This window comes from Cavia porcellus, unplaced genomic scaffold (assembly GCF_034190915.1).
Source record: "Cavia porcellus strain 051 isolate PalLab524CR breed Dunkin Hartley unplaced genomic scaffold, mCavPor4.1 scaffold_1, whole genome shotgun sequence".
NCBI classification, from domain to species: Eukaryota; Metazoa; Chordata; class Mammalia; order Rodentia; family Caviidae; genus Cavia; species Cavia porcellus.
In genome coordinates, this window is record NW_026947484.1 from 18,997,009 (window position 1) to 19,019,362 (window position 22,354).

At 42.9% G+C, this 22,354-nt stretch overlaps 1 protein-coding gene across 1 annotated transcript in view; it reads right to left on the bottom strand.

Moving 5' to 3' along the window:
- Ap1s3 (adaptor related protein complex 1 subunit sigma 3) overlaps nucleotides 1-22,062 on the bottom strand; it is a 64,282-nt gene extending 42,220 nt beyond the window's left edge. The window contains exon 1 of the mRNA XM_013146148.3: nucleotides 21,924-22,062. Within this exon, the coding sequence (XP_013001602.1) occupies nucleotides 21,924-21,926 (3 nt within the window). The 5' untranslated portion in view covers nucleotides 21,927-22,062. The remainder of the gene's footprint in view (nucleotides 1-21,923) is intronic.
- Nucleotides 22,063-22,354: the final 292 nt, after the last annotated feature.

Below are 22,354 nucleotides of genomic sequence, written 5' to 3' on the forward strand. Positions count from 1 at the left end.
ACTGAGCGCAGGGCTTCCATTAACCACACCTTTAATCCCAGCATCACACCCTTAATCCACATTCACACAGCCTAATCCAGCCACCCTCAAAACTCCCCACCTATGCCTGCATGAGGCTTGGGGGGACATCTAGATACAAACCATAACACCTCCCAGTTGATAGCTAGGCAAATGCGCCTCAATTAAGTCCCACTCCTGCTCCAGCAGGAGAGAAGATCAGCATCACACAAGGGCACACTCCACACCCTCCAAACGAATGGCTGTGAACACAGCCATGGGCACTAATCAACTTCATTACATGCCCTTGAGTGAGCATGTCTCCCTCCCAATGCCAACACCCTGATCCTGCGGCTTTTCAAGCCACTGATGTCAGAAAATACTAGAACCTGCTGGATTCAATTAAAAGGGAAGGGAGAAACAAGACTAAAATGTGTATGTGCCAACTCCCCACAGTGAATGTATTATTCATTATGTATTATAACATGCACTAATAAAATAAAGAACATTCTTTTTTTTTTTTTTTTCTTTACCAGGGATCAAACTCACGGTCTTGTGCTTGCCAGGCAGGTGTTTACACCACTGAGCTAAAGCCTCAGCCCCTAGTATAAAGAATATGAAAGACAAAATCTATAAATCACATTTGCATGTTCACCTCAGCTATCCATAGTCAGGAAAAGATTTAACTTTGCATCACTATTGCGGAGAATGGGGAGCTCTGGTTCCACTCAGCTGAAATCACAAAGGATCTAGGCCTAAAACTCATGTGCAAAACTACAAGTCAAATGAAAAGAACCTTGGAGATCATCTTCAGGAAGAAAGAATGGCAAAGTAAACTGGCCTCTAAATGCTCCAGGAACAAAAAGCCAGCATCGGGCAGAACTTGCCCATGTGTCCAGGAAAGACGAATAATAACTGCAGCTTCAGAGTCTGCTCAATACAGTCCCCCAGATCGCTCCCGAAGATGGTGCTTTGTCTTTATGTCTATAACATACAGTGCTACGCTGCTGAGGTCCAGACGAAATTATTTCACTTCAAAGTTTATTCTGCAAGATAAATAATCCATCAGATATACCAGTCTAAACTACTTGAACCAATATATGCTAATGCCTCATCTTGAACTTTTTTGTTTTATTTTACGTACTGGGGATCAGACTCAAGAAAACTCTAAAACTCTTTCTAAATTTTTCTCTTTTATAATAGGAAATCACTAGTTTGCCCAGGTAAGATTGTGAGCTTCCTGCTTCACTCTCCCCAAGAGCTAGGATTACAGGTACCTGGTTCCCTGATTGGTTTATCTTACAAAGATTTAAAAAAAAAAAAAAAAAACAGCTTGCATATTTTGAAGGCTAGGACCAGGTATTTAGCTCAGCTATTTAAGTGCCAGCCTAGCGTGCACGAGGTCATGAGTTCGATTTCCAATACCAAAAAAAAAAAAAAAAAAACCATGGCCATATTTTGAAGTCTAATCCTCAAACAGCTTTGTTTTTAAGTTTTGGAGAGGTGAGGAATTTTTCTTTTATTTTTCTTTACCTATACAATATATATAGTTTAACAACCTATTTTCTGAACTTTTACAAACGATGGCTCTGAGGCTAAATTTGAGTAATTTCTGTGTCTTCCCTAATCTGAATATTGCCAGAAATCTCCATCTTAATCCTGGGGACAGAATCAAAAATGGTACAAGAGAGTTGGTGCCCTATATCAGTAGAGATTTTACCAAGAGAGACAACCAAAAAGAAGGTCAAACATTTGACCTTGAGAAAAAGGAACATAAAAAACAGGGCCTACACAAACACTAGTGAAAGTGCACAGTGCTCTAACTGGCAGGAAGAATGTAAGCTTCCATTTGTACAAGGGCTGAGCCCAAGTCACACTCCCACATCAGTGAGCAAAGGCAAAAGGCAGAAACTGACAGGCACACTGCAGTTTTTGGTATAAACAAAGAATTACTTTTACATCATTTTAGCTGTATATAAAATAAACTCAAAGCTTTCTTTTAGTTTTCTTACTATGAGAAGTTGTCTTTGTACGTTCAGTATTTGGACCATGTTCATATTCAGGACTCTGTGTGTGTGTGTGTGTGTGTGTGTGTGTGTGTGTGTGTGTGTGTGTGTGTGGTTAAGAGTGTGAATTTTCTTTCTGGGGGTCCCAGTATCTGAAGATATTGTTTGTGTTTATAAGATTTCAAGAAAAAATTTGTAGTGCAAATAGCATTTCAATGGCCCTCTTAAAACACACTTTCAGGTAGTTCTTATTTTCCCCTTTTATTTCTGTTTTCTTTTTCCTCTCTCAAATGTTCTACAGTAAGTTTACATTACTGACATCAGCAGAGGAAGGTGACGTGGCCAAGACTGAGCTTCAAGGACTCAGGCAATGCCACCAGGGTCTCCTTGGTGCCTCTCCAGCAGGGAGCTCAGCGCCCAGGAAGAAGGCCCCGCTGAGATGTGCAGCTCTCCACCTGACCAATCTTAAAACTCCGAGTTAAGTAACACAAACTTCATCCCCGAGCCAGGGGAGGCGGAAGCACCCCTGAGGAGGGTCTTCCCGCAGTGACTTTGACATCAGAGAGTTTGAGGGTGTGCAATCCCTAATTTAAACGGCTCATCTTTTCCTTAGAGTAGAATTAGTAATTAGACTGGCACTCTGCGGCACACAGAGTAATGCACCAGAAAACAAGTTTAGGCAACCCAGTTTCCTTAGAAATTCTCAATATCCTTCAAAATACTCAACACTTCATTTTTTAATAAGTTTTGACAGACTAGTGAGGTTTCAATCAAGCACACTAAGAAACTGCTAACAAACACCTCCACCACTGCTTCTTACAGTCTGCTACCTTTGGTCACCACAGGCACGGACTGCACCAAATGCTCTCTGCAAGAAATGGACAGATCCTCACTTTCCCTACAAGGTCCTGCTCTACATGCAATTGGAAGGTGGGGATTTAGCTCAGCGGCATAAGTGCCTGCCTTGAAAGTGCATGGTTGTGAGTTCAATCCCTGGTACCAAAAAAAAGCAACTGGACCGTTGGAACTCTAGATGTAGTAGCTTAGGACATGACTGAGGGCAAATAAATGATACTCAACCCCATCACAATTCTCTGATCTCTTTTGTAGTTTTCTAATACACAGTTGGTAAATTTTTATCTGGTCCAAAATACAGTATTATTTTTTTTTTCTTGAGACACCACACAAAGTAATGGCCTAAAAGAAAAGATGAGCTATTGTACTTTTTAAAAAACAAACTGCTATGTTGAAAATGTTCAACAAATACTTTGCATTTCATAAAAAAAAAATTCCTAGGTAATCAGGCAGTCATTAGTTATTTTAGAATAGACTATTCCCAGCCTTTTAAGTGATTCTTCCCTCACAGACTCATTCACTATAATATTCTTCTAAGAAGAGCATTAACTTTGTATTGTGGCTTACTCTTTGACTCTAAATTTTAAAATTCTTTTGGCTTTTAAAATATTCATTGTGATAAAATGTACATTTATCTCTTTTACCATTTTTAAGTGTAGTTTAATGGCAGTAAGTAGAAGTCATAGTCACTTCTGCCATCCAACTCCAGAAGCTTTCTCCCTGCTCCATAACCATTTGACAATAACTCCTGGGCTGGGGACACAGCTCACCGGCACAGCGCGTTCCCAGCAAGTGCAAGGTCATGAGTTTGATTCCCAATATCAAAAATAAGAAGAATAAGAATAAGAACTCCTATTTCCTTCCTCCCCTACCCCTGGACAAACCTCATGCTACTTTCTATTGCTATAAATTTGACTATTCTAAGTACTTCACTCAAGTGGTATTACACACTGTTTGTCCTTGGTGGCTAAGACTTATCCCGTTGTAAGTACCTAGGTACAATACTTTGTTTATCCACTGACCCTTTGACGGATCATCATGTTATTTCTACCTTTTGCCTATGACATGGGTATTCAAATTCCTCCAAGTTCCAAGTATCGAAACTTTGGAACTTATACCCAGGCATGTAATTACTGGACGGTAGTTCTGTTTAATTTTTTAAGGAATCGTCATACTGTTTTTCCACACTGATCATTGCATCACATAGCATCACACAGCATGCAAGGCTTCCACTTTTCACATCCTCACCAATATTTGTTCTTCTGCTTCTATGAGAGTGATCATCGCGATGGTTATGCGCTGCCATCTCACTGTGGTTTTGGTTTGCACTTCCCTAGTGATTAGTAATTTGGGGATTCTATGAGTTTGTTGACCCTTTGCATATCTTTTTTGGAGAAGTATCTCTTCAAGCTCTTTGCCATTTTTAATCAGGTGTTTTGGTCCCAGCTCGAACACTTCTATCTGCATACAACTCTCAGTTTGGGGATGGTCTTGGTCAATGGTTATGTGGAACTTGGATTTATATCTCAGGGCCTCTTGGATATAAGATGTAGAAAATTTGAATACATGATCTGTTAGTTTTTAGTATCCTTTAAGTGATGCTGCTGAGCCAGTAAAATAATTGCCTTAAGAAGCAATATGCCACAGTTGTGGAAAATGAGCTTAAAAGCTCAGACCCCAACATCTATTTTATGAGATTATACAAGTTGACTAGTATCTCTGGAGGCTGAACCTAAGGGGATTACCAAGGTTTCTTTCAATTCTTACTATCTGACCCTTATGTCCTATCCACAACACGATGATAATCATACATTCCTTAAAAAGAATGAGGTATAGAGGACTCTTGGATCAGCAGTCATGATGCATTCTTACCTACTTCTCAGAAACCAAGTACCACAGAATAACACAAATCACCTCACTGACCACGTCCCTCCCCTGCTGGTGCCTGTGTGCATTTCCATCCTGATGAGGCAGGGGGAGGGAATTTCAGTTCCCTCTTGAACTCTCTGTCCTTAGAGAAGTGGTTCTCGCATTTTGTGGGTAGATTTTTAAACATGGAAACTCTAGATCTACAAAGACGTTAATGACAAAAAGTGAGAAGTAAAATTTGAGAACCTCTGGTTATAGTTTGTAACCAGCCATTTCAGCCTCAGAACATAGGTTACAAAATTCTAGGAGCAATTCATTCTATGACTACTGAATTCTATCATTTAGAATTCACACCTAGAGATGAAACCATGCCCTGCACTAATGGATCTTAACCATCTCCACAATCCAAAAGACAAGAGAGTAAATAATAAAGGAATAAATAAATAATACAACAAACCATAATTTGTGCAATACCTGAAATATCCTTCACCATGTGTCAGATTTTGCCACAAGTATTTCAATCTCTCAGTCTCCACAACACACGCATGAGGTGGATGACAAGTACTCCCTATCTTTAAGACAAAATAAAGCAGGCTGGGAGTGATATAAATTGGTAATAAAGCACTTTCCTAGCATATGTGAGGCCCCGGGTTCAACCCTCAGCATTACAAAGATAAAAAGAAGTAACTGAAGCTCAGAAAGGTTAAGTAATTCATCCAAGTTCACACTATTACAAATGGCAGAACTAGGCTGTTATAGATTAAAAACTGGTGGTCAACTTAACACCAGTGGAATTAAATCACCACGGTGCTGAGCGTAGATGTTTCACCTGAGGAAAGTTACCAGCACAAACAGAGACATGGCGAAGGAGAAGCTAGGCATTGAGGTGTTGCGGGTTTCATTAAGTGTTGCTGTTTAAGCCGTTGGTTCTCCTGGAGGAGCTTGTCATGATAATGTCCCCAGTGTGAGTTGGACCATTGTCATCAGAGGAGCTTGGGACCTTGTTGGTGAGAGTGGCTGTGGTTTGCTTTGGCGGAGCTCTGGTTCTTACATCGAGCATCGCTTCCTGGCTCTGGAGGGGAAGACGTGTGCCACTTAATCTCCAGGACAAACTCCGCATGCTGACTTCCTGGCATGCACTCTACTGTGCTTATCATCAGAGGAGCTTGGGACCTCCACGTCCCAGCTGAGGATGGCTGTGGTGCTTTTCAGGACAGCCCTGGTCTTTGTTATGAGCATGACTTCACACAGCACAGCTCCTTCACCCTACTGGCACAGACTTTCTAGCTTCCACTGCTGACCTTTGGGCCTTCCCAGCACAGATCCATAAAATGGACTGGCATGAGTCCTTTTTGTGGGCTCTGGACCTCCAGTTGGACTCATGGGAGGCACTGTCATGGGCTCTGGGTTTTCATCTGGACTCATGTAGGACATTGCTGTGGGATTCAGGCCCTTGGCTGAATATTCTCTGTCTTTGGTGTTGTGGACAGATTTCTTGCAGTTTCTTGTGTTAACTCTGTCCTGTCTGTCAGACATAGCTGGGCTAAAGCCACTCTGACACACTCTTTGCCTCCTTTTATAAATAATTTTCCAAATGATGGATAGTGTGAATGCCAAAATAGGGGATAGCAAAGACGAGCAAGGCTGCAGAATCTCCAGGTGACCTCTTTAGGGGAAAGGGTGAGGAGGGAGGGCGCCTTCACCTCTGCAAAGGTCTCCGGTTCAGAACTGTCATAATCTCTAGGCTTTCACAGGGGTACCCAGATGCTGCTGTATGTTGGAGGTCCTCCCTGCAGCCGCAAGCACATGTCACACTGCCCACCTAAGACCCTGGCTCAGAGAGTGGGTCCAGATGTTTTTATGAATCCCTAAAACATTTTGCAAAAAACTAAATGAAAGTCTGGGGATTTAGGTCAGTGGCACAAGCACCCACCTGGCAAGTGCAAGGGCATGAGTTTGATCCCTAGAACCAAAAAAAAAAAAGAGCTAAATGAAAGGACACAGTATTGTATGCATGACACATCTCTTAACCTGTTCAGCATAAAGCTTTCAAAAGTGGCTCAACATCTACAGGTTTACTTGGTTACTTCAAGCTTTTTCTCATGTGGTAGGCTTCTGGAAATAAAAGTGACCTGGACTTTCCAAGCCTGAGAAGCCCTGCACTTTTGTGACTGAAAAGAAGGTAAGGAAAAGGACTAAGGTTCCCAGCTGACACCACAGGCACCACCCTGTCTGTGATTCTCTTAAAAATGGGAGGTGGCTGGCTATTGTCTGCCTTTCGTTCTCTGTTCTGCCCCTTCTAGGTCACAGATATCTGTTGCATTAAGTTTAATAAGAAAACAAAAAGTTAAAAAAGGGGATTCTGCTCATGTACTCAAAAGGGAGCACTAAAGCATCTCTGCTCCCCAGGCCAATATCATCAGGAATGTGCACCCGAGACTAACTTGCCAGACTCTTGACGATCTTCCCAAATGTAATTCTCACTGATCACATGAACATACACTACTTGCAAAACATTCTCCTGTTTCAAATACAGACACTCTTGGTTATTCAAACAAACAAAGAAAGGAAAAATGCGGCTAGTATGTTGAACTACAAACAAAGAGTTCTAGAAATGCACAAGTGACAGGCTGACAGGAAGAATAGAGATCAATCTTTATTTCAAATGAATGTGAGTTAGTATTTGAGTTAGTTTTATTCATTTCACCAATAGAGTTGACAGAGTTAGTAAAACAATACCACAGACTCTAAAAACAAAGTTAACGTTTAGAAACCACAATGGAAACCCTTTGAGTATTTTTTATTTCTACAAAACTGTAGAGAGCAGGGACTCTAGCTCTAGCTCAGTGGTATAAGCGCCTGCCTGGCAAGTGTAAGGTCATGAGTTCAATCCCTGGGACCAAAAAAAAAAACTCATAAATCATAAAACTGAAGAGATCTTCACTGGGCCTCTTTATGTGGAAAGCTTGAGTCCTGGTCTCCAGTCAATGACATATTTTCTTTGGGAGAATTAGGACAAAATATCCAGGATTGATATTGAAGCAAAGTATAGAGACTGAGTTAGTTAATCCCAAGTACACCCAACTAATGATTCTTTAGGGTCTGACCCAACTCACAAATTAACAGTCACTTGTTCTCTGAAGTTTATGAACCATCTGCTGTACTATGCAACCTAAATGAAAGCATGACCACATTTGTTAAGCCAACCTAACATATGAACCCTGTAAGAAAAGTCCAGGCGACAGTTCCCTCTTGCCTACAAAATCTAAATACTTTTTAAATTCCACAACAAATAAGCCAAATACATAAGCCACCCCTACACATGCATTACTCTGCCTTCAGTAGAACACAATACTCCCGGGATGAACTCTACTATCAATTGGGTTGCCTGATTACATGAGGAATGAAAGTAATATTTAAGTAAACCTCTAGAAAAGACAGTGAAGGATTATTCTTCCCCTTCCTATGCACATGAAAATGAAACTACTTCAGATGATCACTTGTGAAAAGCAGAGCCAGAGATCAGAGACTCTTTTTGTGCAAAATGGGTTCTAGACCATAGGTGCACAGCACTGCTAAGGGAAACCAGAAATACTGGTCACCATAACCCAGAGAGCAGGTTCAAAAGGAGGCCATGGGGAGTGTCTCACAGAACCTATGTTAAGGACTAAGCTCAGCAGTGACAGGGACATTCTAATACCAGCCTTCCTACCAATCAAATGCACTCTTCACATACATACAATGCCACCAATCCGAGCCTTCTGAGTCTCTGCTGAATCAACACATTACAAACACAGATCACCCTCTGACTTGACAATCAAATAAAATAGCCCATAACCAATGTGATGAGCCCTCTTCAGAAGAGATGGCCCAATCGATATGACTGTGGGGTAGTCACAGTAAGACACAGCTGGAATGATAACCAGACAGTGGCTCCTGGGTGTATCTACAGAAGTCAATCTAAAGAAGATGTGTTCACAGCACCAAGACGCAGTGCTTGCCAAAGATGAGGAAGAAACAGGCGATCAGTCTGGGTTTTAGGAGTATCTGCTGTTGGTTTGCTTACCCGGAGTAGAGACAGATACAACAGCTTGGAGTTAGAGCACCAGGGATGAATTAGTTACCCCTTACCTCTTGCTACTTTGATTACAATCTCTCCCAAGAAATCTTCTGATTTCCAACTAAATTCTCAGGGTGACTCTCCCCCAGCAAGATTCAATATGTGGAGCAACTAATATGAGCATGGCACTCCAGGTAACAATTACACTCGTGGGTAAAAATGACTTACTGCACAGTAGCTGCAGTGCTGGGGGGAAATATTTAGTCCACTTACTTGGGAAATTATATTGAAGCCAAAAAGAAGGAGAAAGAAGAAGAGAAGAAAGGAAGAAAAGGAAGAGGAAGAAGGAGGAGGAGAAGAAGGAGAAGGAGGAAGACATGGAGAAGTAGGAGGAGAAAAACAAGGAGGAGGTGGTGGAGGAGGAGGGAAAAAGGAGGAGGAGGAGTAAGAGAAGGAGAAAAAGTAGCAGGAGGAGAAGATGGAAGAGGAGGGAAGGAAGAGGAGGAGAAAGAGGAGAAGGAGGAGAAGTAGAAAACAAGCAAACAAGTTAGCTAAGTTGTTGACATCAAAGGCTTTTCTAGAATCATCAAAACATAGATGGCATGGCTACATTCTGAATGCAGGTTGGACAGTTCAGTTTTTTGTTTGATTGTTTATTTGTTTATTTTTTTAATGCCCAAAGTTCAAAGATAATCTGGAAGGAAAGGGGATATCTGTAGACTTCCTAAAAATATATGCAAAAATCTGGATTTATAATCATAGTTGTAGAGGCAAGACCCAGAAATTTTAATAGATTTTCAAAGTTGTTCTTGTCTTAGAAAACTTTACAATATATTTTGAAGATAACAGTACTTAAAAGTTATACACTGAAAGTTCAACTATGGGAAAATAGTTTAATACAATTTTAATTATTATTAAAGTAACTCTAAGACTAATTCCTTGGGAGTGAACTCAAATCCCATGACAATTCCTTTCAGGGCCTTTTCCTATCCTTATCAGGTGATGTGGAAGAGGGAAAACAGAAGGTAAACATCACCTGCTCTCCACCTGCTGGCCTCTAGTTCTCTATGCACAGGTGACATAGCAAGAACCAAATCCACAGCCCAGCTGGCCCACTCTGTGGTCACGGCAGCAGCCGTATATACAATTCTGCATACTTGCTTGTCTATCAGCCTGTTCGTGCATTTTACACAGGCCTGCCAGATAGTCAAATTACAGGAAGCTTTTTCAAGGGTGAGCATTTTCTGATCTCTTCTGCTGGAAACAATCATTTGTCACATCTCCCCACCGAGAAAAACACACTGCTTTCTCTCTTCTTTCCCTTGCGAGCTATTTCAAATAGTTGTTCTAAAACTCAGAAATCCAAACTAATTTTAGCAATGCATACCAATAGAATAAATCATAAAGTCACTGACACCCATAAGTAATTATAGAATTTGGCAGCAAAACTACTGATATTTAATTATGAATCTTTCAAGGGTATTATAAAAATATCATTTCAAGATGCTTTGTAAGGAAAAGGAAGTCCTACTCTGAGATTATCTTATTCCACAGTTAAAAGAGAATTTTGTAACTTTTTTGGTCGCTCTTACTCAAGGTCCTAAACTTTTAGTTTCCATAGTCAAGAGTCTACTGCAGAATATAGTGTTAAATCAGAAGTACAGAGGCATTCACGTTACAAACATCTATCATAATGTACTCTGCTCTTTGAACTAACTGATAAAAACACTTTTACATTCACAGGTTGTAAAAATGAGCTCAGGAAAAAATGGAATTTAAAAGCTGGTTTATTTAAAAATCTAATTGATTGTTGTTAGCAAAATTTAGTGTAGTCTTTAAAATATCAAAGCCTTGACCCAAACTGATTTATCTACAGAAGAGATTGCATCAAAGTAAATTTTATTGGCATAATGTTTGCTAAGCTAATTGCCCCCCAAAAATACATCTTATCATGATTTAAAGGGGATTTTTATATTAATTTACTAAAAAATCAGACAAGCTCATCATTTCAATGTTTAAATGGCTTTTTTCTCAGACCAAGAGTTATCTTGCAATTGACACATAATGAAGGTCTTTTTCCAAATGCTTTATGCAGGCACCAGAGCTGAAATTTTTGCACCCAATACATTAATGTTACATTAGTGTTTCAAAATCTTTTATTATTGAATAAAATTAGTGCTTTGGAGTTTAATAAGCATAGGCTGACATAAAGCTGCACAGTGAGGATTTATTGCCTGCACTGCCTTTCAGACAGCCATAGGCAAAGACAGGCTTGAGTTTTTCTAAGACATGTGGTTGTATAATTGATATAATGTAAATAAAACAATATAAAATCTTAAACTTGGGAAGTGGGAAAAATCTGAAAAGGATTTTCTGCACTGTCCACCAGATGAATGACCAGGAGGAAATCTGTCACCCAGCGTCTACCAAACACTTCCACTTTTTCTTCACAGGTACTAGATTTCTTAGGACTTGGTGCAGGGGACCTTCTGAGCTCACTCCCCAGGCAAGCTGACCTTCTCGCAGGCCATGAGGCACATCTTGCCAAAAGCCACCTCACCGCCCCAGTTCCACACTGCTCCCCAGGTCTAAAATACACTCCATATCTCCTTTTATAGATGTTTCACTCCTCACAGGAACAGAAGCATAATTGGTTTGATCAACACAGCATCTCTTAATAATCTCAGAGCTTGGGGCTGGAAATCCAGTTCAGCGGTATAAGCACCTGCCTCGTAAGTGCAAGGTCGTGAGTTCGATCTCCAGTACCAATCATCATCATCATCTCAGGGCTGGTTCAATAAAAGTGGATCAGAAACAAAATAATAGGTCTGTGTTTTGACACTTAATCTCGTTGAAGCCAAAATTGTACCCACTCTGGTGAAAATACAGCCACACACATCTGTGCAGGTGTGGTTCCTTATGCCAACAGCAGACATGGAAATGTACCCACCAGCTGTGCTTGGAAGAGCCCAGCCCACAGAAGAACCACTATAGTGGATACGTGGATTGACAATTTCACATCAGGCCAGCCACACTTCCAATTCTGACACACTGAGAAATTCACATGCATCACATACATCAGGTTTAGAGGAGCATATTATTATTTTCCCCTAGCTGATTACAGATTGTCAGAGCCAGAAGGCGTTTTTAAGATTCTATCTCAGGCCCTGGCTCTTCGTCCTGGGTCAGCTGAGTGATCTGATGAAGCTGTTGGTGAAACTGGGGACTAAACTTGGGGCTCCTGAGCTTCCAGCCCAGCAACCCTTCCAACAAACTCTCTTCTGTCTTCCTATCGATGTTTGTCTTAAGCTGCCAGCAAAACAAACTCCCTCGTTATATCAAACGAAAAAACTGCTTCACCACAAAATAAACAAGCAACACAGTGGAGACATAACCCATCGCCTAAGACCAAATATTTGCAAACCACATTCAAGGGGTTAATATCTAATATATCTATAAAGAACCAAAACAACCCAATAGTAAGAAAACACATAACCAGATTAGAAAAGGGGAAAGTGCCTAAATACACAGTACTCAAAAGAAAATATAAAGATGGTTAATAATATAGACAAAAATGCTCCCTATCACCCATCACCACAGAAATACAAATGTAAAGCCACAGTAAGACTGAAAGGATAGTACCAAAAACACAAAGAGTAGGAAGCATTATTAGCAAATATCTGGAGAAATGAGATCACTGACACCCTGCTGGAGAGAATTTAGGTAGAGCTGCGATGGAGAACTATGTGAATTTTCTCTACAGAAATTCAAAATAAGCTCTTATAAGCCCTTTATAAGCTCTAGCACTGCCAACTGAGTCTATAGCTAAAGTGAGATCAGCATATCGAAGAGACAGCTGCACCCTCATATCTACCGGTACTGTACTCATAATAGCCAAGAAATGGAAATAACCTAGTTTCCATCAACAGATACATTTTTAAAATGTGGCACTTATCCACGATGGAATCTTGTTTAGTCTTTTTTTTAAAAAATCAAGAAAATGGGGCTCGAGGTTTAGCTCAGCGGCAGAACTGTCTGCCTAGCAGGCGCAAGCTCGTGAGCTCAATCCCTGGTACCAAAAAAAAAAAAAAAAGAAAGAAAATTCTGTTATTTACAAACAATGTTAATGAACCAGGAAGACGCTGTGTTAGATGCAAGACAAATACTACATGATATCAATTCTCTGTGAAACCTAAAAAAAGATGAAGTCATAGAAGCAGAGTGTTAGAATGGAAGTCACAGGAGCTGAGCGGAGGAGGAAGAGAACTGGGGAACTGTCAGCCAAAGAATACAAACTTTTAGACATGAAGAGTAAGTGCAAGGAATCAACGCACAACAGAGTGACTGCAGTTACTAACAATGTGTACAATTAAAAACCGCTAAAAGATCTAAAGTGTTCTCACCACACAAACAAAAAATGCAAATATCTGAGGTGACGCATATATGCTAGTTTTTGATTTAGCCATTCTGAAATACTTACATATATCAAAGTGACGAACTGTGTTATCTTTTTGTCTTTTTTTTTTGTAGAGACAGGACTCACCATGCTGTTCAGGCTGGCCCCAAACTCACAGCGATCCTCCTGCCTTAGTCTCCCAAATGCTGGGATTACAGCTTTTGCAGTTTTTAGAAATCGATGAAAGTCAAAGAAAAATAAGCTTCCCCTCTCAAAGACAAACACTAACATGGCAGGGGAAGAGTGCTGGAGACAGACACACAGAGTACTGCAGGGGGACAACAGTGGTCATTTCTTACCAGAGAGCTACACAAAGGAACTAAATCTACTCCAACACAGACGCCCATGCACCTGCCTCACCTGCAGCTCTGCACTTCGTCTGCCCAGGAGGCGCGCTGTATCCAAAACCTCACAGTGGACTGGAGGAAAGCCCTTCCTCGCTTTGGACAAGCCTCCGCTCCATTTGACTCCTTCCCCCAAAGCTTCATATCTGGTATTATTTTTTAAAATATTACATTTTAACAGTTATCTAGAAAATCCACTTGTGAGAAATGATAATTCTGGCTAATTCCCTAGTGGGTTTGGCCGGGGTGAGAGGATGGACATGGGAGGGTCCATGAGAAAAGGTTTCCGTGTGGGTGACCTTCACGCAGCGCTCCTCCAGGACTTGCAATTGCTGAGTCACTGCCCCCTTCTTCATAGCCCTCTCACTATCCCATTCCCACTCACACACAGGCCTGACTCGCAGCCAAGACTCTTCCAGAAATCGGAGGGCAAGGCCACCTTGACCTTATAGGCGCAACCCAAGGTTGTCTCTCCAGTGAGTCCCTTTCTTTTCATCCACTGGTTCCTGCCATCATACAATTTGAGCAACACAGTTTAGAGCCTAATTTTCCACTCCCTTAGTTTTGCAATGAATGTGAAAAATTTCTCCTCAACAACAAGAGTCATTGGTAATGAGTGACATGTCTTCACTTGTGAGATTTTCTTTCCTGGTAAGCAAGGACACAAAGGTGGACTAGTGGGAAATACCCTCAAATGTGATCCAGGTAGTGCTTACATTTATCATTTCCCCCCGGACAGAGTAATCAACGCTGAATATATCAAGACACCTTTTTGTTGGTGGGGTATTTTTTTTCCTATAGTAAATACATTCAGACTGGATTTTCCCTGGAGTTCTCTGAGAGGAGGACTATTCTTTTGTTCTGTTTCAAATCATCTAAAGAGAAAAATAAAAAAAAGATACTGGAAACAGAAAATGAAATTTCCAGGCCATTTTCAGTATGACTTCGATGCCAAATAAAACATTAATAATTTGAGACCCCATCCCTATTTTATAGTGATGTTCATTTGATCTTTCTTAACATGAAATTATTTTTAACTTTGTTCAAGACGCAATGCTTAAGATGCTAAATTCAAAGCTCTGCGTGGTAATGACCATTTAAATGTTTGTTAAGAACTTTCACTTTCTTCCTCTTTTAGCCTCCTTAGAACTCGTTAGAAATCTGTCCCTAAGGAATTTCTACATTGACAAAATGCTTTTGGTTGCAAATAAAATTTGTTAAGAGGCTGGCAATGGTGAATCCATTATACCCTGTCAAAGTCAATCAATCAGAGGGACGGACTTGCTTTGATATATATATGTAAGCCTCCCCTTTAGGTTTTTGCAAAGGTTCTTTGTATGGACTAGATTATCTGCACTCTTTAGGCACTGTAACCATAGACCAAATGGACTTTGAAGGACAGGACTCACAGCGTGGACCCGGAATTAAAGACCTGGCTTCAGTAAAGAGACTAAAAATAAGAAGTACTTTACCACATTAAAGAAAAGAAAAAAGCCAGCAGGTGTGGTGGCTCATGCCTCTAATCCCAAGACTTGACAGGTGGACTCCAGAGCATCACAGCAAATTCGAGGCCAGCCTGGGTAACAGTTCAAGTCTAGCATGAAGTACATAGGGAGACTCCATCTCAAAAGAAAATTTAAATTAAAAAAAGAAAAAGAAAAGACAAGGTACATTCAAGAGTCCAGGAGATCTGGCCAAGAGCCCAGTGGCGGTAGGATGGCAGATGATAGAAAGCGTGTTTGTGCATGTCTGTGTATATGTGTGCATGTCGACTGTGCACATATGTGTGTAGGTGTGTATGTACATCTATGTATTTGTGTGCACGTTGACTGTGCACATATCTGTGAGTGTGTGTGCTTTAAGGGGCCCCTTCTGCTTCCATCCCAATTTCACACCTACCCAGACCTGGGGAGTTACAAAGCACAGGGAACAAACAAAACTGTTTTCTGGAGTGATATAGATGGTACTACCATAAAAGTCATTTTTCATGTTAGTTTAAAGTGTGTTATATGTGAATAGGAAAAATGGAAGACTTTAAAAGAATACATGATTTAAAAATGAATCTTTTTACCACATCAGATTCCTGGAGCCCTTCCTGGGAATAACGGCCTTCTTGTATATACTTCAAGAGAGTTTACAAAGAAATAATGCACAGAGAACAGTTCTCAAAGTGCTGCATGTGGACTTCTCACAAGATGGCCTGGACCTTACAGCAGGCCGAGGCATGAGGTGCCAGCACTCCCTCGCAGGACCTGCATGTAGAAACTCTTGCGGGTTTCCTTAAGAATCAGATAGGATAAAAGGACAGAAGCCCCAACAAGACCTTGCTGTGGTGGCTTTCCTCAGGCCAGCCCACCGTGTATTCCCCAGGGTGTACTTTTATCTTGCTTTTCCCTCTTTTCCCTCCACAGAGCCAGTTTCTCTCTCACTCTTCACTTTCACTTTTTCAAATAAATCTTGCCACTGCTTTTTGCTCAAAAAAGAAAGAAACAATGCACATGATCGAGTCAGTAAGTTACACCACATTTGTCGGAAGAGCGAAGCCAGGAGGGGCTGGAGAAACCTGAAATCCTGCACCCAGGGCTCACACAGCCCCCAAAGTGAAAGCAAAGGCCAGGAGATGGGCAGGACTTCTGGGCTTTCTGCAGGGTCAGAAGTGGCTCAGGAAGTGGCTGAGCTGCTGAGGGAATGGTCCTGCTCCTCAGGCTGATGAAGCCACCAAAGCCAGCACTCTTCTCCACCCAGGTGCTGTGACTGAGTCCCTGTGCCACCAGTCAAAACCAAAAAGATGCTCTGACTGACTGGTACTCAGCAGTGGATTCCACTACTATGTGACGGAGCTGCAAAACACACAGAGCTTAGAGAATTACCCACCCTAAACAGGAGGCCAGAGGGCTTCTGGGCCACTGCTTAATGCTCGAGCATCACTGTCTTAAAATTCTCCATATTTTTTGAACTACGGATCTTATGCTTTCATATTGAACTAAGTGCTGCAAATTATAGAACCAGACCTGCTTGTTCTAGAGCAGATCCCAACTTATTCATTCATTCACAAATGAATGAATTAGTAAGTTGCCTTAGAATATGGGTCAAAAAATTATAGCCTGGAAGCCATGTCTGGCTCTCCACCTATGTTGTTCATGAAGTTTCATTAAACACAGCCCCATCACCATTTGCATGCTGTCCACGGCTTGCTTCCCTCTACTACACAGCAATAATGACAGAGACTGCAGGTCCACAGAGCCTAAAATATAACCAATGGGCCTTTTCCTGAGAAAGTCTGCTCTTCCCTGCCCTAAATGGTCTCTCAGATTTTCCTATCCACTGAGCCAACAGCTGCCAAGGCAGGGAGCTTCATTCAACCAGGTATGTCAGCCTTGAGCACATGGGCACGAACAAGCTGTATCTTAGAACAGTAAGTGTGCATGAACTTTACATCTTGGAACATAAAATATACTTGTGCTTTAATAAAAAAAACATTTTCTATTGCCAGGTGTGGCAGGGCACGCCTGTAATCACAGAACTCGGGAGGCTGAGACTAGCCTGGGCTACAAAGTGAGCTCAAGGCCAGCCTGAACTACATAGTGAGACCCTGTCTCAAAAAGACAAAAATATTTTCTTCTAAATGTAAGCAACACTCCAAGGTTGACTTGTGTTTAGCTCTGACACTCCCCCTCAACAAGAATGAGCGCTCAGAGGGTGTATGGGGTCCCCAGTGGTCTGAGTTCCTCCTCTTCAATGCGCACTGTAGTCCTGTAGCATTTAACCATCTACTGAACTGCAACGTGTACCAGCCATTTCCTACCAGCAAAAATCCTTCCAGAAAAAATCCAACCAGGTCACTGACACATAGAACCCTCCACGTTCTTATTCGTGACTGAACGTACTCTACTTCCATGCCCCATCGCACTGGAAGACTGAGTGACTACCTTATTTTTCCCTGGGCAGTTTTTAAAAACTATTTAAAGCAATTTCAGAATCCAGTTCCACCTGTCAGAAAATATACAGGTTTGGGACTCTGGCAGAGATTTTTCAAAGGCCAGCTTCCTCGTGGAGGTCAAGGGCATTGCATTTCTACATGAGCTATCTAGTGTACTCCCTGAACTATTGGATTCTTACTTTACCTTGATGTTTAACAGTCACACATTAGGATATTTCTCTAGTTGGTTGGAGGGCTGGCTAATAAAAGTTTTAGGAGCATTTCCTTCTGTTATCGGTGTGCATTCTTTTGTGTTATAGGACCAAGGAGCTTCCAGTTGTGTAAAGAAAGTATCCCTGGACAGGTGAATGGCTGAGATACTTCAGGAAAAACAGAACTCCATCAGGAAGTGGTATCACAGAAGGAGAAACTGTATCAAAAAGGAAGATTTGCTGGGGATTTAGTTCAGTGTCTTAAGCACCTGCCCGGCAAGTTCGAGGTCCTGAATTCGATTCCTGGTATTAAAAAAAAAAAAAAAAAAAAGGGAGATTCCAGGAGACAGGCAGAGACAAGTCTCCAGGAAAATATATATCACAAGGAGTCTCGGGTCTCTGGAAGCAGCGCTGGCTACAGCAACAAGAAGATGAAACTGGCATGGAGATATCATGTCATGGAGACATCAAGAAGTGTTTATCTCTTGCCATTTATGCCTTAAAAGAGTCTTAGTCTCTCAGTCTCTCGGTGTCTCTCAGTGAGTCTCTCTCTCTCTCTCTGTCTCTCTCTCTCTTTCTCTCTTTCTGGATGTAAGGGGAAATCTTACCTATAATAGGGGCAATTTTACCTATTATGTATTAGCCAATAAAATAGTAATTCATGGGACCCCAAAGAATAGACATTGGCAACCCAGGGCAGCAAATACACGGTATGCAAGTGGCTTCTTTCCGGGTGCTTATTATACAAAAACTGCAAGCTACTGACTGCATCACAAACAAGCAACCCAGGAGAAGGGTCCATGCAAGTCTCAGTGATGCTGGGAGCCACATAAGAAGAGCCTGCTGGGGAGAGGGGTGCTTAGGACAAGTGAACCCCACAAAGGGTCATTTCTCTCCCCTACTCCCAGCTGCCCACTCCACACTCACCACTGGCCAGCGGCCCAGACCAAGTTCCAGGAGGGAAGCCTCATTACTCTAATGGGTCCCTTTGCCCTCAAACTGGAATTTAAACTGCCAAAATAACTACATACTTATGACAGTTCATTTAAGCCTCAGTGAAACTGACATCCTGGGAGAGGGGCAGGGCAGGGGCTGCAGGTTCTGGGTTCTGCTTCGCCACCCTCGGGTCTGCACCCTTCCTATTTCTATGTAACTTGAAATGAGAAGGAACAAGAGGAATCTTTTCACAACCTGATTTAAGAGAAGGGTACACTCATGCTGTTTCCAACTCATGTGAATCTGATAAAGAAATGGCTTCATGTTTACTTCCTTCCGAAGTCAGATTTTACATCATACACATAATCCTTGAATTTTTAACCTGTCTGTCTCACTTCATATAAATCACGTGCATTGTGAGAACTGAATTTACATCACCAGAAATGATTATTCACATTTCCAAAAGGGTCACTTTTTAGTTTCTTCCAGTAAGTGATTCTCCTATTTTGTTCACAACATGGTTTAAAAGTCACATCATTTTTTCAGAAGCACAAGGACAGCTTAAGTCATAGTCCACTTGCATTCTTATTAAAGGCATCTCTAAGGCCCCTCAACTGTCACCTTATCCATCTCCAAAGTCATTTCCCTAAAGGACAAATAAAAGAACAAGGACAACAAAGTCCCTGTTTTTCCTTCATCACCTTGGCTAATCTTTCAATAGCAAATTCTTCCTAGGAAGATTTTAGGCACACTGAGGTTTCAGAAGCATACCAGGCCTAGCATTGTTTTCCAAGGTAGAAAGTTTTTAAGCAGGGGAAAGACAAATTAGTGTACATAGTTGATGTAAGCAGAATAATCCAGATGCAAACAGGCCTCCAAGTCAGCCTCAGCAGACTGAGATAAGTAACCAGGCTTGCTGATATGGAGGAAACCAGACATCCATGTTCTGTATAGAACACCAGGAAGCAAGGAGCAAGCATTTTCCCTTTTCCTAGCAAAACAGTCTGGTAAGCAACAGCCAGGAAACCAGAAAACAGTAGGGAAGAGGGAGGACCACAGAGTACCCCTGAACAATGAGGGCTGAGCACCAGTGCTGCTGGCTGGTTCTTTCCAGAACATCAGCAGCAGATGACAGGTGCTGATGCTGCATGCATAGTGAGGGAAGGTGCCTGGAGGTGTTTTCACATGCACTAGCTTGTGCTTCCTCCATCTGTTGTGACATTGTTTTTTAGACTTTTTTATTTTTTTTATTTTTATTTTTTTTTGAGATAAGGTCTGGCTAAACCACTCAGCTGCCCAGCCTGGGCCCAAATTTGTGATCCTCCTGCCTTAGCCTCCCAGAGCGCTGGGATTACAGGCATGCTCACTATAGTCAGCTTGCAAACTCTTAAAAACTGAGCTCATCCCAGAGATTGTTTATGTGATTATATCAATTCACATTTACTGTACTAGAAATTAAAACAGAAAACACTGTCAGTATTAATTCACATAAAAAATAATAAATCTATTATACATTAACATAAGTATTACTTTTACCATTGCTTGCCAGGAGGAAAAACAAGAAAAAAAAAAAAAAAACTAGTGAAAAGAGTGGCACTGTGTCACATTTTTGCAAACCTCCTTAATGTCTGGCCTAACAGAAAATAATTCTACTGCATCGGATTTCTTGTGCTACTTTGGGTCATGTGGACTCAAGTTATGAGAATAAAAAAGACAAATAACATCTTTGTGTCATTACAAAAAATAGTCTTGACCTTGTATATCTGTAAAGTCTTGGGGACTCCTCAATGGTACCCAGGAAATGTTTTGAGAGTCCCCTGCCTTTTCAGTCAAGTGCAATTATTATCCCAGTTGAATAAACTGAGACAGAAAGATCAAAGCCCGGTGCTCCTGGACCAGCTCAGAGCAGGGGGACTGCAGAGGGCGATCACCCTTTGCTGCAAGGATGCAATGAGAGCAAAATAGCCAGTGGGACGTCTCCAGTGACTTATCCCAAGTGCTCAGTATCAGCATCTCCCTGGTACAGAGAAACTGGAGATCATTTCATTATGATACCAATGAGAAAAAGTAAAACCCTCACCAGGCACTGTCTGCACCTCCCAGGTCTTGCCCCAGCCCATGGGACTGAAGCAGCTCTTGGCTACTCAGAAACTCGGGCCTTTTTCTATCCTCCACTAGGCAAATGAGCTGGTATGCCCACTTGGGCACATTGTCACCTTGTTCCTTGAGAAACCTGAGCAAGCCAAGAGAGCTGCTCTATTATTTACAGGCTCCTTTTTGCATCACGCTGTACATATAAGCAAAATGGGCCTCTAGCGTGTGCAACCAGGCCTCTCCTGGAAACTTGCATCGCGGTCCCAGTGTCAGGTGCTGGACACTGGGCAGCTCTACCTGTCCATCAACCTGCTGACCCCACTCAGCGGCCCCCAGCTCTCTACAGTGCAGCTGGCGGCTGGCAAGTCAGTTTGCTTCCACAGGGGAAGTGGGACTGGTGCAGTTCACATCGCTGCACTCTCGGAACAGTGAGCCAGCAGAAGGCAGGCAAAAGAGGAGCTGGGGCTCCTGCTTCCTCCCCAGTGCAGGGCTGGACACCTCTCCCAGAGCAGCACGGTCACCGCCCTCCTAGTTCCACCTAGAGCCAGCCACCTTCCAAGCCAAACGCGCGCGCGAACACATACACACACACACACACACACACACACACACACACGCAATGCATTCTCCAACTGCCAAAGATATCTTTCAAAAAGTCAAGGTCAAAGTTCTTGTTAAAACACTCCCAAGGTTCTCCACTCGGTTGGTCTTCGAACAAAAACCGAAAACTCCTCACTCCAGTTTCTGAGGACCCGCGTCACCAGGGCCCGCCCCCTCGCCTGCCCCCAGCACGGGAGGTGTCTACCCAGGGGTCGTCGCTAATTTTTACGGCTGCAGCGCCCCTCGGGGACCTATGGCAGCTCGAACTCACCTACTGCCAAGAGACCTTCGCCGCTTCAAAAGTTGCCTCTCCTGTACCGGTCTGGTTGGAGACTTCAGAGCACCCCTGATTCTCCAGAGTTACTCATCCTCTACACATCCCCTTCCCAGCGCATCCCCCTAGACATCAGCTCCCCAGGAACAGGGGATCCCCAGGCACCCCGTGTCCTTCCCGGCGCCAGTACCCAGCACAGACTAAGCTCTCTGCAAACGTAGATCCAATGAATGAAGCCGCGGCGCCCGGGCAGCCGGGCTGAGGTCCTGCGGGTCACCCGCACCCTCCCGGCCGCACTCACCATGGTTGCCGGGCCGCCGCAGCCCCTGCCCGGCACCGACACGGGCACGCGAGGGCCGGAGCAGAGTGCAGGAGCCCGCGGGGCTGGCAGGTGAGCGCCCGCTCAGACCATGGCTGCTTCCCACAATGCCCCAAACGGAAAGTTCACTGACTCCTCCCCCGCCCCTCCCACTCCTCGTCCTCCCTACACCTCCACCCATCCCTCCGCTCCTCTTCCTCTTCCCCTTCCTCCTCCGCTCTCCCCAGCTCCCTCCCTCGCTCCGCTTCCTCCCTTCTCCTCCGCCGCGCCCCGCCCCGCGCTCCGCTGCCCGGCCACGCCCAGGCCACCTCCCCCGCCGCCACAGGTGCGCGGCCACCTGCGTGCGCTCGCCTCCGCCCCACCTGCGCGCTCCCGGCACCCGGGCCTCCAGCTGTGGCTTCCCACCTAGGGCG